The 13,428-nt window shown below is 37.7% G+C and overlaps 3 protein-coding genes across 3 annotated transcripts; 1 reads left to right on the top strand and 2 right to left on the bottom strand.

Moving 5' to 3' along the window:
- Positions 1-2,232: 2,232 nt before the first annotated feature.
- LOC132793049 (adult cuticle protein 1-like) lies at positions 2,233-3,073 on the bottom strand. The gene is made up of 2 exons (XM_060802650.1): positions 2,967-3,073; positions 2,233-2,904 (listed from the first exon to the last, which is right to left on the bottom strand). The coding sequence occupies exons 1-2, from the start codon at positions 2,970-2,972 to the stop codon at positions 2,482-2,484; spliced, it is 429 nt and encodes a 142-aa protein (XP_060658633.1). The 5' UTR covers positions 2,973-3,073; the 3' UTR covers positions 2,233-2,481.
- Positions 3,074-7,260: 4,187 nt separating this feature from the next.
- LOC132798575 (adult cuticle protein 1) lies at positions 7,261-8,758 on the bottom strand. The gene is made up of 2 exons (XM_060810484.1): positions 8,601-8,758; positions 7,261-8,458 (listed from the first exon to the last, which is right to left on the bottom strand). The coding sequence occupies exons 1-2, from the start codon at positions 8,604-8,606 to the stop codon at positions 8,036-8,038; spliced, it is 429 nt and encodes a 142-aa protein (XP_060666467.1). The 5' UTR covers positions 8,607-8,758; the 3' UTR covers positions 7,261-8,035.
- A 2,572-nt stretch (positions 8,759-11,330) lies between these two features.
- LOC132793723 (ATP synthase subunit g, mitochondrial) lies at positions 11,331-11,909 on the top strand. Its single transcript, XM_060803782.1, has 2 exons — positions 11,331-11,486; positions 11,540-11,909. The coding sequence occupies exons 1-2, from the start codon at positions 11,447-11,449 to the stop codon at positions 11,815-11,817; spliced, it is 318 nt and encodes a 105-aa protein (XP_060659765.1). The 5' UTR covers positions 11,331-11,446; the 3' UTR covers positions 11,818-11,909.
- Positions 11,910-13,428: the final 1,519 nt, after the last annotated feature.

The raw sequence follows: 13,428 nt of genomic DNA, 5'->3' as shown, positions 1-13,428 counted from the left end.
AAGAGAAAGAAATGCAAAGCCAGGTTGCTGCATTAGTAGTTGTTGTTATAGTATGTAGTAAAGGCAATTGTAGTAATCGTAGTTTAAGAGTATTCAAATGTAAATGGTCACAAATTAACAAAAAATGTAGTGCATAATAAAATGAATAAACTACTAATAAAAATAAGTACTATTAAATAACTTACATTAGTTATAACTATCTACTACTACTCACAAATAGCAGTAAATTTAACTATTATTTTCTTTAACCATTCACAAAAAGTACTTAATTTTACTACTATTGTGTTAAGTGTAGTTTTCGTTCGTTGTATCGAAGCTGCAATCTTTTCACTTTGTAAGCGATAGCTGTCCATTTTAGGACCTGCTCCCAATATGGAGAGGGAGAAAAATATAGACAACGCCATAAGTTGCAGCTGCTGACGAACCGCAATTAAATCCGATTGACTCTTGGCCCCAGAGGCGGGCCATAAATCAAAGCAGTTGGCGCATTTTCCACACGCAACTCGATACAGTGAGCTGCAGCTTATCATTCAACACCACCAAATGCGGCAAAATAGAAAAAAAAAAACCCGCAACTTTGTACAGTTGTAACCGATAGCCCCCAAACGACCCGATACGACCAACCGAAGAAATATTCACATGCAAACAAATCACGCCTCAGTCGCAAAAGCGTCGAGTGTTTCACAGCAAACAGATCAAATATTCATATAGGAGGGGTGAGTGCCGAGTTGTAGTAGTATTCCGGCTATACGACGGGCTATAGTAACATAGTTGTTGTACTCATAACGCCCCTTTGCAAAAACTATGCGCATGCGCATGAACTTGGCACTCGACTTCGCTCTAATTGCAATTTTTAATACACCGTTTCTTATGAAATTTACACATGAGGAGATCTGAGAGTTAAATAGTACTACAGTAAATAAATCATAGTATAACCTAGTATAACTAATTCAATTTTAATTACTGGGTTTTACATACACGAACTGTTAAAACTGGAGTATGCTCTGTAGCCCATCTCTAATAGCATATAATATAATACTCATAGTGAACTGCAAATATAAAATTTAATTTTAAAGATTTTAGTTTATTTTTGTAATATTTGTTACTTATTTTTGCATTTTGTGGTTTTTAATCAATTTTAATCAGACACCCCAACGGTAAAATATGAATATAGATTTATATATATCATATTTTTGCTTTATAATGATACTAGAAGTATATGGTTAAATAAGTCAATGAAAATTGGTTTACCAAAAAACATACAATATTCAAGAATAAAACATAATATTAAGTATACGACAGGTAATACCACACGGTGTAGAAACAAAACAAAAAGACAAAATATATTATATGGAGTAAAATGTTGAGTAAAGTTAAATATTTAATTGTAGAATGTAAAATTAAAGAAACTTAAAATTTATATTCTGTTAAAATGAAAGAGTACAAAATTATTTAATTAACGAATTGATGAAGTTTTTGTAGTACTGTAATAAACTACAAAAATGTGTAAAGAGTATTCAATATAGGTAATTTACCTTATACACATTCCAATTTCGTATAGAATCAATTCATTGTCAAAGTCTAAGCTCAATTTGAGAAACAATCAGCAGTATTTAAAATCTCGAATAATGATCTACCTAGGTTATCTGTTACACATTCATAATTCCCCGCATACTCGTATAATAGCTTAATTTAAAAGCAAACTGTCACTAGCTCTGAGCGTAATGCTCTAGTAATTATGTTTTTAACGTAGAAACACGCAATTAAAGTCAAGACCTTCAAGGCAGCCGACAGTCTAAGTAGACTTAATGACTATACAAATTCCTGCACTTACAGCTCTAATCAATCCAATAAAATGCACGCGAATCTACGAACAAAGCACAAAGGTTGCTCTAGTTCGGCAATATAAAATATTAGAATACTACAGTACAATGTCGATAATTGCAACTGCATTTAATTACAGAAAATTGTACTCAAATCGTTAAATGCAGTTTACTTGCATAACATTTACAGTTAACTAAGAATATTGCACAATTGTTTGGGCTTTCAATTGTTGATGTGCATCCATTAAAAATAAAAAAAAATTTTAAATATTTTTAATTTAACTGCACATTGCAGATAATTGCAACATTTTTTGTATATTCAGTATTTTCAATTGAGAAACTTTTGTTTTTAACTTTTTTACGTTGATTTATTGTCTAAGAAATAAAATCATTTACACAGTTTTGGGAATTTTGTTACGAAAATGTTTTAATTTTTTTGCAATAAATATCAGAGTTGCGAGTGCGAGTCGAAAGGAAATTTTTAGGAATGGCTGGTGCGAGTGCCCTGTTTATATAACATATGTAGATATGTGGGTATTTACAACATTTCAATGCGTATTCATAGTATGGTAATCAAATCGTTGTGATGTCCTTTGGCATCAGCTTTTGGCAGTTCCATGGTCAATATCGTAAATCCTGAGTCCTGAGTAGAAACTTCTTAGATGGTGCCGGGGGCGGGGGCAGCGTTGATGGAAGCCACCGACTGGATGTGGCCAGACAGAGGAGCTGTGTGAACAGCGCCACGAGTCTGGGCGGTGTAGACACCCTCATGGGCAACGGGAGCAACAACAACAGCGGGAGCAGCATGGGCAGCAACCACAGCGGGAGCGTGGGCAGCCACAACAGCAGCACCGTGAGCAGCAACAACAGCAGGAGCGTGAGCAGCAACTGCTGAAGGCCAGGCACCAACAGAGACGGCAGCGGGCCAGTGGGCAGCGGGTGCCACCCAGGGAGCGGCAACAGCGGGACCCGAGACGGCGGTGTAGGACAGACCATGGCCAGCCAGCTGAGAGATCAGAGGAATCACCGAGGACTGAGCTCCCATGGCGAGGGCCAGAGTGAAGATGACTGCGATAGCGAACTGCAGAGAAAAAAGGGAGAGTGAGCTTGGAATCCTTGCTGAAATCCTTGTTAGGGACTTACTTTCATGTTGATGGTTTTGGTTTGTTGTGTGTGCTCTTGTTGAACTCTTGTTCTGAACTGATCTCTTGTTGATTCTGTCGCCAGTTTTATAGCCAGTCGATCAAGCCAAGAGCTGAGCCAATAACCACAGCGGCAATGGTCAGCAAAAGTTCATACGCCAAGTGAGAGTTCGAGTTCACACACAGAATTACATATGTATGTACATATTTGCTATATACATACGATGTGAATATGTTGTTAGATATATATCTTTTGCATACATGTGATTACAGAAATAATGACATGCTGCTGCTGTTTCTGTAGGTGGGCAGCATGAGTGTACTAACAACAAGTGAACTCATATTCACACTCAATACCTAGCCAGTCAGTCAGTCGATCGATCGATCAAATGCAACGATCTAGACCCAGACCGAATGAGACTGAGAGAGACCCAACCCACTTTTTAGTTGCAGTTCCGGTAAGTTGCCGCTTTCCACGCTGCGTCACTCTGCGACAGCGTTGGCTGTTTTAATAATTACTTAATTGTTGTGGTTAACGCCATTATTGTTATTCGCAATTCATTAGCATATAATGTGACTGTCTTGTGATCCATTTATGGTTTGCATTCGTATCCTGAACATGCTGTACTGCTAATTGATTTACAATCGAAAAAAAAAAACAAACTTATCAACTCATTCAACCCTTTTGCTGTCATTCATTGCATTCTAAATATTTCAATTGAAATGCTCAATAAATCATAGAATTCATGATTAACTTGTCAAGGGCGCGAGTGATTGACAGCGTCATTGCTGTCAATCGTGCGTATACTTGATACAGTCCTAACTGTTGCATTGCTTTGACTGAAACTGCATCACAATTCAAAAATATGACAGTACAGAGGAATTAATAGAATGGGGAGCAAACTACTTACTAAAGAGCAGAATACAGAGTTGATCGTGCGTATACGTGATATAATCCTAATTGTTACATTGCATTGACTGAAACTGCATCACAATTCAAAAATATGACAGTACAGAGGAATTAATAGAATGGGGAGTAAACAACGTGCTATAGAGTAAAATACGGAGTAGAGTTAAGCTTAAAATACAGATTGATCGTGCGTATACTTGATATAATCATAATTGTTACATTGCTTTGACTGACACTGCATCACAAAAAATAGGACAATACATAGAAATTAATTGAATGGGGAGCAAACTACTTACTATAGAGTAGAATACGGAGTGGAGTTAAACTTAATGTACCGATCTATCTTGCGTATACTTGATGTAATTCTAACTGTTACATTCTTTTTACGGAAGTTGTATCACTTTGTTTTTCTATCAATTCCAAATTATGGCACTTTAATAGAATATACAGAAATAAAGAAGTTGGGAAGTAAACAACCCGCAAGGTAATAGAATATAAAATAGCGAGAAGTTTAATCTTGTGTATACTTTATAGAGCCCTAATTGTTACATTCTTTAGAGTAAAATTGTAATGCGTATTTCCATTCAAAAATATGACACTTTAATATATTTATAAAAGAAAACAAATTGAAGTGTAGTTTATAAACTATCATGCATGAAATAGAATAAAAGCTGTGACGAGGTCATGCGTATACTTAATAATGTCTTGACCTTCATATGTATCATATTTGAATAGAATTGTAACAACCTTGTTTACTATTATATCAAAAATAACTCTAACTAAATATTTGAACAGTAAATTATAAACTGTCATAAATTAAAAAATTTTTAAATACCAAAAACCCAAATATTTCTTTCATTAAATTATGATGTCTGAAGCTCAATTTAACATAGAATGACAAAAACAGTTAATTTACCATAAAGTTTTTGTCGGATTTCGCATATGTTTTTACCCAATTGTTATCAACATTTGTATTTATTTACAAAGCTTTGAATTATGTGTAACTTTGTCAACTTTCAAAATGTTTACTTACAAAATTAATCTATATAAATCCTTTAAATAAAGAAAAGTCCATGGAAAGAGACTCTGCCTTAAGCAAAGCATTCCTTGCGTCATTTGCATTGCAACATCATCTAATCCAGGAATAGAAACATTAAATGCATTTAGGATTGTCTGCACTCTACCATGATTATTTCCTCGTTGTATTTTTAATTACTTTGTCGCTGATTGTTAAATGGATCGAATTCAAATGGTTTTACATAACACCCACCCAGAGCCAAGCCATTCCCTTGCATTTTGGCTTTGCCATTTCATGCGAAGCCGGCGCGTGGGCGTCTAAAAGTTGCAGCCGGGTTCAGATTGCAACTTGCAACGAATCGACGACGAAGACCATTAGGTGATACAATTAACTCACGCCGCACTACAAAAGCGAGACACCCGCACACGCTAAAAGCAAACCAAAACAAAAAAATATAGATATACATATTTAAAAAAATCATGGTAAAAAAAACAACAATTCAATTATGCAAATGGACAAAAAACCGAGAAACCTTGCCAATTGCAGCCGCATTGCGAACCAGTTTCAATGCCCCCGAATTGCCCCCTCTTCCCCCTTAGATGCAGATATAAAGAGAGCCATTAAAGCGAAACCCGTCAGGTGTCGTTGCACCAAAAAATGCCATGCAACTTTATATGTGGTATCAACTTGTTGTTTTGTTGTTGGCAACAACGCCAACGCCAACGCGCAACAAAATTTGCAACGATAGCTTTGAAAGAGTTCAAGTTGAATTCTAGAGACGATGATAAACTGTAATTACGAGTAGCTGCTGCCATAAATAATCAGTAATACTGCTATATAGAGACATATATAGTTCGATCGGATCGCAGGTGGTGAGCACTGACTAATAAACAAACCATATTCTGCTCTATAATTAGCTTTAAGCGTTTGCATAATTAAGCATACGCCGTGTGGTCGCAATCTATTCAAGTCGCATGGCAACGCCTTTCAGGTCAATTAAGTACGCTACGAAATGTGGCTCAAATGAACATTGGCCCGCTCTTGACTACCGATCAGTGGCAGTTTATAGCAAAGTGTCCAAACATACCTTGCATTAGTCAATTCACAAAACTATTAACTACTAAGTATACGTTTGATCTAATTACTTAAGTTACTGCAAAGACATTCATTTCGATATGAAATCAATTAAACAATCTATAATGTCTTCAAGGTTACACAGATATACATTGTTTATAAACAGTTCTAGCACCCCAAGGTCGACCCAATTATATAAAAAAAAACTACATTATTTTTATTATTCATCTCGACTTATGCTAAAGTATTTCAACAATTACTTTAGTTTATCTACAACTAGTGATTTCCTATTGTCTTTTTATCGATAAAACAGTAGTCCTTATCTTTTCATTTTAATCTTCAATAGTGTTGACTTAACAAACTGGATTTAAAATCGTATAAAAAAAAATAATAAAAAAAAGTATGGTTACCTTATAATGTTTTTTAGAAAATAAGTTAAATTACTAAATATACAAAGTCTATTTGTAAATCGTATCTTTAAAAAATTCTAGTTCTTAAAGAGCAAAAATACATCTAACTTTAAAACAAGTAAGAAAGTTACAGTCGAGAGTGCTCGACTGTGAGATACCCGCTACCCATTTTGAATAAAAGCAAAACATTGCGGTATTTTTTTCAAAATATACCGAAATACAAATATATTAAAAATATACCAAACAGTATATTTTTTATTATTGTTTACCATTATTATTGTATACCAAAATTCTCAGCTGTAGCTTGAAAATTACGCTTGTTATTCGATTTTATTGATATGCGGGGGCGGAAGTGGGCGTGGCAAAATTTGAAACAAACTTGATCTGCGTGCAAACATAACAAATGCTGTCGAAAAAAATTATCTATTATAATTCTCTATCTCTTATAGTCTCTGAGATATAGGTGTTCATATGGACGGACGGACAGACACACAGACGGACATGGCTAGATCGTCTCGGCTGTTGATGCTGATCAAGAATATATATACTTTATAGGGTCGGAGATGTCTCCTTCTACCTGTTACCTACATTTCCTGCCGGCACAAAGTTATAATACCCTTCTACCCTATGGGTAGTGTGTATAACTAGTAGACTCTGTCGCAAAGATTATAGATATGATTTAATTTAAAATATGTATAAAATACAAATATGTATAATACCAATCTTTAATTTCAAATTGCTACACCATTATTATCATAAAATTTAGCTATTTTTAAAAGAAAAATTACAAGTATTTTATACAAGGTAGTAAATACTATAATAAAGTATTTCCAATCCCATTTGGTACTTTCATTTCCCCCTTTTCCAATAAAAGAATAAAGTATTCGAGTAAATAAAAACGAGTTTATTTAAAACATTTTTTTGTCAATTTTACAATTGTTGCGAATTACTAGAGTAAGGTTTGTATATGTATGTATATGTATTATGTACATATGTGTATATATACACCATCTATAGTGCACACAGCTTAAGTGCTGCACTCAGAAGTGGAAGAGAGATAGATAGAAGAAGAGTTTGGTGATAGATTGAAAGTATATTGTTGCAAAGAGAGATAGCTAGATGGAAGGAGAAGAATATAGTAGACAGACAGATCGATAGATGTAGAAGGAAAGGCGGAAAAGCTGGTTGTGGTTTGAAAGTTCTCAAGTAATAAGAAATTAACATGCTGTTATTTGTTGGTTGTAGTTGTTGTAATTGTTGTTGTTGATGTTGTTGTTGGACTTATTTGCTGAACACAGAACTAACTCAAATGTGCGCGTGAGTGAGTGTGTTTTGTGTGTGTGCGAACGAGATGGATGTATCGCCGAAGCGATACTCCTTGGTTCATAACGGGACTAAGATCGGTGTGTTCTTAACAATAATGTTTTGGGGTGGTTGTTGTTGTGGTGATGGGTGGTGGTGATAGAGTATCCAAGTAGAGTCGTTGAAAGTCGTGGACATAGAGAAGTAGGATGGATAGATAGATAGACAGCCAGAGACAAACAACAAATTGGTGCGCCAGTTGTGTTCGCTGCTCCCTCGATATCGTCATCATCATCGTCCTGCTCCCCACATCCATTTTGGCATATCGGTAGTTCGGTAGTTTTGGTAGTTCAAATTTACAGAGTACCGGGAGCTGGGGCCACGTTCACGGAAGTGGCCGAGTTGATGTGACCGGCAAGGGGAGCGGTGTGGATGGCACCACGGGTCTTGGCAACGTAGACACCCTCATGGCCATGGGGGCCAAGGGCGGCGGCACCGGGACCCTGAGCGAGGGCAATGCCGGGAACACCACCGTGCCAGCCGGGAGCGGTCAGACCCCAGGGAGCGCTGGCGTGAACGGCAACGGCAGCAGGTGCAGCCCAGCCGTTGTTCCAGGCGCCATTCCAGGCACCGTTCCAGGCACCATTCCAGGCACCGTTCCACAGACCAGCTGGGCCATGGGCAACGGAGTTCACATAGGAAACACCGGGAGCAATGGCAGCCCACGACGCCTGAGCACCGGCAACGGCGCACACGAACATGACTACGGCAACGGCGAACTGCAAGTGTTGAAGAGAGACAGATGGTGTGGTGAGTTTGTGGGTGGTGGTGGTGGTGAGTTAACAGTGTTGGAGAGGTGCACAACAAAAAAAACAGTGTTGCTGATGTGCAGACAGTGTTCTTGATGTGTGTTTTCTTTACCTTCATGTTGATATTGTTGAGTGTTTGAGAAGGAGGTTGAAGGAGTAGAAGGAAGAGTTGTTGAATGCTCAGCGAACGAGTTGATTCTGATTTCGACTACCAAATTGTGGCCACATTTATACTAAAAAATTGGCCTGCACTTCGTTTCAGCAGAAAAAAACAAAACCTGCCCCACACCACAATACTACAAGCAGCAACAACAACAACAAATGCACTCAAGAAAATATATATCAAATTCGAATAAACACACAAAAACTAGACTCGAAACATCGACGCCGACAACTACGACGACGCCCAACCAAAGTCAGGCACAAGCCAATGGCTGCGAGGCTCAGCCGACGTCGCTGCTGCAGAATTGGAGCAGATCTCTGGCCAAGTGCTCTGCCTGGCGTTGCCTTGCCTTGCGTTGCCTTGCCATGCCTTTGGTGCTAGCCTTTCACTGCCCAGCTGCGCAGTCGCAGTCAACGTCAGCGGCAAATCGTCCGGCTGAGATCTGCTGGCTGGTGGTGTCGGCGTCTCTCTGGAGCATCTGGTGGTGGCGTTTGGTGGGTCAGGCGTGTGCGGGCGAGGCCGCATTGTTGCGCAAATTGCAATAAGCAAAGAATTTAGAGCCGAAGGAAATACACAAGCAAACCAAGCAAACAAAACAAACACACACACATACACACTGAAAACTATCGGCAAAGCCAATCGACAACACGAAAATTGCAGCAACAACAACCAGCAATCGAAATTATATTGATAAAGCCGCAAACACATTTAAAACCCATAAGCAGAGACCTGCAGCACTTACGCCCCACCCTCCGTCCCTGTCTCCACAACCGTGCTTAAGTGAAGTCCAATGTTTAGCTCGACTGCATAGTAAGCGTTGCTATTGTGATTGTCAGAATAATTTTAATTATACACATATCGCACTACAATGTAGCAATTTCGATTTCGATTTAAAGCGCAAATGGTCGCGTGCTTGCACTGCTACAAAAACAATTGTCTTCAATTTTAATTTACCTTGTGCATTTCTTATCGTTATCGAAACCGATAACTCAAGTTTGGCAAGCTCGGTTTCCTATCGATTCAAGCTTGTGTCATCACAGGAATGTGTCATTGATATCGATTAATTCTATTATTCCCATGTTCCACTTCATTTTGCAATTTTATTTTATTTGTTTGCATTTGAATTTTTCTCAGTGTTCTCAATTTAACAATTGCAGTTACAACAAAGCTCAAAGTAGGAAGGTATGTGTATGTATGGGCAACGCCCAAAAATAAATATAATCAAACGCTGTCAGCAGTGTTAGGCAAAAACAATAAAAATGCAAAATCGCAAATCAAATTGGTGAACCACATTTCCATATTTGGTCACTTATTGTACTACCAACAATACTATGCAAGCCAATTGCAACTTCAACTTCAACTCGAGAGATTGACACAAGATGCAAATCGCAATTTAACACGGGCTCCGTTTTCTAACGAGGGTCAAGAAGTCATAGACAATTTAAAACTTTAAATGAATTCGCAATGCTATTAAACAACCAGAACCAAGTAAAGGTGCTTGGTAAAAAATACAAGCATAAATCACAATTTATAGTGCAATGCAGAGGGCCATAACGTGTTTTCAAAATGCCATAAACTTGCACTATTACGGAAAATACCATAACAATTTCAATATTCATAAACTTGGTAAACAATAACTATGAATGATTGTTTGGCTCCGATTTTACTACACTCGGTAACCCATTCTGGAATCATAAAAGCTTGGAAAATGAAAAACAAATACACAAATAAGTTTATTTCAGATCCTGTGTTTGCATTTTACTAACAATGAATTCATAATATTTAATTTTTTCTTGCGATAATTCACATTTTTCCCAATATAATAAATGAAATATTTCGAAAATATATTACCAAGAAAAAGCATTTTTAATTTAGTTAGTTATAATAATAATATAATTTAAAAAATATGTATATTCCAAAAACCATCTATAAACATTTTAAGGGAATTTTCATGCATTATACCTTTAGTCATACCCTTTAGCTCTCTGTGTTCCGGGTGTAAAGAATTCACCCAGTGAAAGTCAAGCAGACTAATTGCAATTAAATCAGTTTTTTATTTCATTTGACTGTACCATTTAAAGGTAATAATATAATCAATAGATTATTTTGAAAACAAGCAAACTTATGATGAAATAGACCTGCTCGATCCCATAATAATTATTGGTTCACATCGCCCTAATCGTGATCATCCAACCTATGCATTGTTTTAAGCTTTGCTATGGTTTTGTTTTCTATTTTTTATTTTTTGTTTTTCGAAAAAAGTGGGTGGAGATTATGAGCATGAAGCGCTTAACTAATAACTATCTTGCCTACATTGTAATGATCGGTCAGTTATCGCCCCAAAATCGGCTAATTGGCTCAGAGCCGCATGAAACTGGCAGGCAGCAACAACAAAGCCGTCAGCTTTGGACGATTATGCAAATTTTCGACACATTTACATTGATTGCAGGTCTTGTTCTTGTATCAAGCTGGACATGTTCAAACAAGTTATGTTGGAATTGTTGCAAATGTTAGGCGTATTACTTTGGATTAATTTTTTTTTTAACTTTTTAATCATACTAGCAACTTGTTTATTAGTATTTTTATAATATTAAGCAAAAAATGGCAAACAAATTGTATGCCTTGAATATTGTTTCATTCCAAGCATTCCATTGTTGCCATATGTATGTGTGTGTTGTGTAACCCTGAAAACTTGTCAGCCCTGTCGAACACTTCTCATTTTCACTTGCCAAAAATAATTTCAACGTGTAGCACACAAATTTGTTAAACTCTGGGATTTTCTGGGATTCTTTAAAATGGCTTCGATAGGCACAAAGATCACCACATTTATCAATGGTAAGTAGACGATAATTTTATGTTTATAATAATTCAATAATTATTATTCGCAGCTGCCAAGGCTCAAGCACGTCCGCTCTTTGATGAGTTCATGTACTACGCCAAGGTGGAGCTAACACCACCGACTCCAGCTGATTTCAAGCATTTTCGAGAGCAGGCTGCCAAATCAGCGAAGAGCATGAAGAAGGACTTGAAGTCGTCGGGCAATCGACTGCGCTCGACAACTGTCTCCGAGGCTTGGCTCAATACGCTGGTCACCATTGAGGTGATCACCTGGTTCTTCATGGGCGAGGTAATTGGTCGTCGACACCTCGTCGGCTATAAAGTCTAAACATAGCAACAGAGAACGAAAGCAGTCTCAAATTTGTACATTCATAACATGCATAAATAAAGCTGCAGCAATTCACGGATCATAAGTTCAAATCGTTCCGCCCATTTAATAAGTTTTCTGGCCGCGCCTTTAAATTCCAATTGCAACGTGGCAACTTAAGGAACGGACATGCAAATCTAAGCTGGGCTGGCATTGATCTTGGACACAGTTCAACTCGGCTTTGAGCTCAGCTGTATGGTCAAATGATACGTGACATGCTGCAGGAGGCGTCCAAGCGGCAAGGCGTTAACCCAACTGTGTCTGCCCCTTGTGGTCAACGAAGTGGCGGCGTAAATCAGCTTGACACCGAGCGAGCAGCGACAAAGTTGCATAATTCCAAACAATGCACATGTCGCGAGTCTAGACTCGGCCACAACGAACGCTATGCGCTACACACCGAGATATACTTTAATGCTTGCCCCAATTTTTATGGCATTTTAATAACAACAGCAACAACAACAACAGCAGCACCATACACCACCCAAATTCAATCCCCAAAAGCCAGTTAGCCACGTTTGTGGCAATCTTGTGCAGCGATTGCATCATGCCAGCCAACAAAGTATGGCAGACAAAGTCCTTATCATTCACTGCAAATGTTCAACGCCCACCAATGGCATGAAGCAGGTTCGATAAAATGTGAATTTCATATTTAAAATCGCATAAAAAGAATGAAACTAATTATATGGGCCCAGCGTTGGAATGAAGGCGGAATTATTTTGTGCTGTACTTTTGGTCTGCTCTTAATCTGGCATAATCAATGTTGGCCATGCTGGAAATTGAATTCCAACCCAGTCCGAGACCAGACTCTTTGATTGTTGCAACTTGCCACTTGCGACCACCGCCGCCAGAGTATGTGGCAACAAAGCAATAGCATTACCATTGAATGCCTAACGATTTGTGCAACGCCTCATTCACCCACACGCCACCGTCGCCACCTTGCCACGGTCCTCATTACCTCATACCCTACACGTAGAGAACGATTACTTGAGGTATATGTTCATAAATCAAAGTCATAGAGTACAAGTATTACTGTTTGTAGGGTAGCTAAGTAACTTATACGCTGCGTATACGTGATTTTAATGTTTGCAAATAATCGAATTAAATGCATTCGCATTTATTTAATTGCAACAATTCAAGTGGGTGGCCTCCGAGCTATTGCAGCAACTGCAACTTAAATAAGCAATAATCAAATAATAATACCCTTTAAAAAGGGGCGTATAAAAAGTGGGAGTTGCTTGTAATGAAATATTTATTACAATTGTGCTTCCTGGCAAGTCTCGAATAATTAAATTACTCGCATCGAAGTATAAAACTGGAATTATATCTAATTTTATAGGATATCTCTCGCTTTCGAGCAGCTTTTGAGCACTTTCAATTATTGATTCTCATTTAAGATTTCTACAATCGATCAGATCGGGGCGTAATTAATCCAATTATATTTATGATGCTGAGCACTGCTAATAGCCATTAAGTTAACTCAATAATTAGCCACTCAATAATGGCCAACTCACTTGACAACTGTCACAACGATCACAAGCGATTCTTGCGCACTTAACACGTTCTATGGCCAAT

The sequence above is a fragment of the Drosophila nasuta genome, chromosome 2L (assembly GCF_023558535.2).
Source record: "Drosophila nasuta strain 15112-1781.00 chromosome 2L, ASM2355853v1, whole genome shotgun sequence".
Taxonomy (NCBI): Eukaryota; Metazoa; Arthropoda; class Insecta; order Diptera; family Drosophilidae; genus Drosophila; species Drosophila nasuta.
The sequence above is the reverse complement of the archived record's forward strand: the minus strand, read 5'-3'. Positions and strand labels throughout refer to the sequence as shown.

Coding starts and splice junctions, on each gene's coding strand:
- LOC132793723 (XM_060803782.1), top strand. CDS start 11,447: ATGGCTTCGATAGGCACAAAGATCACCACATTTATCAATG. Junction 11,487..11,539: donor GATCACCACATTTATCAATG/GTAAGTAGACGA, acceptor TATTATTCGCAG/CTGCCAAGGCTCAAGCACGT.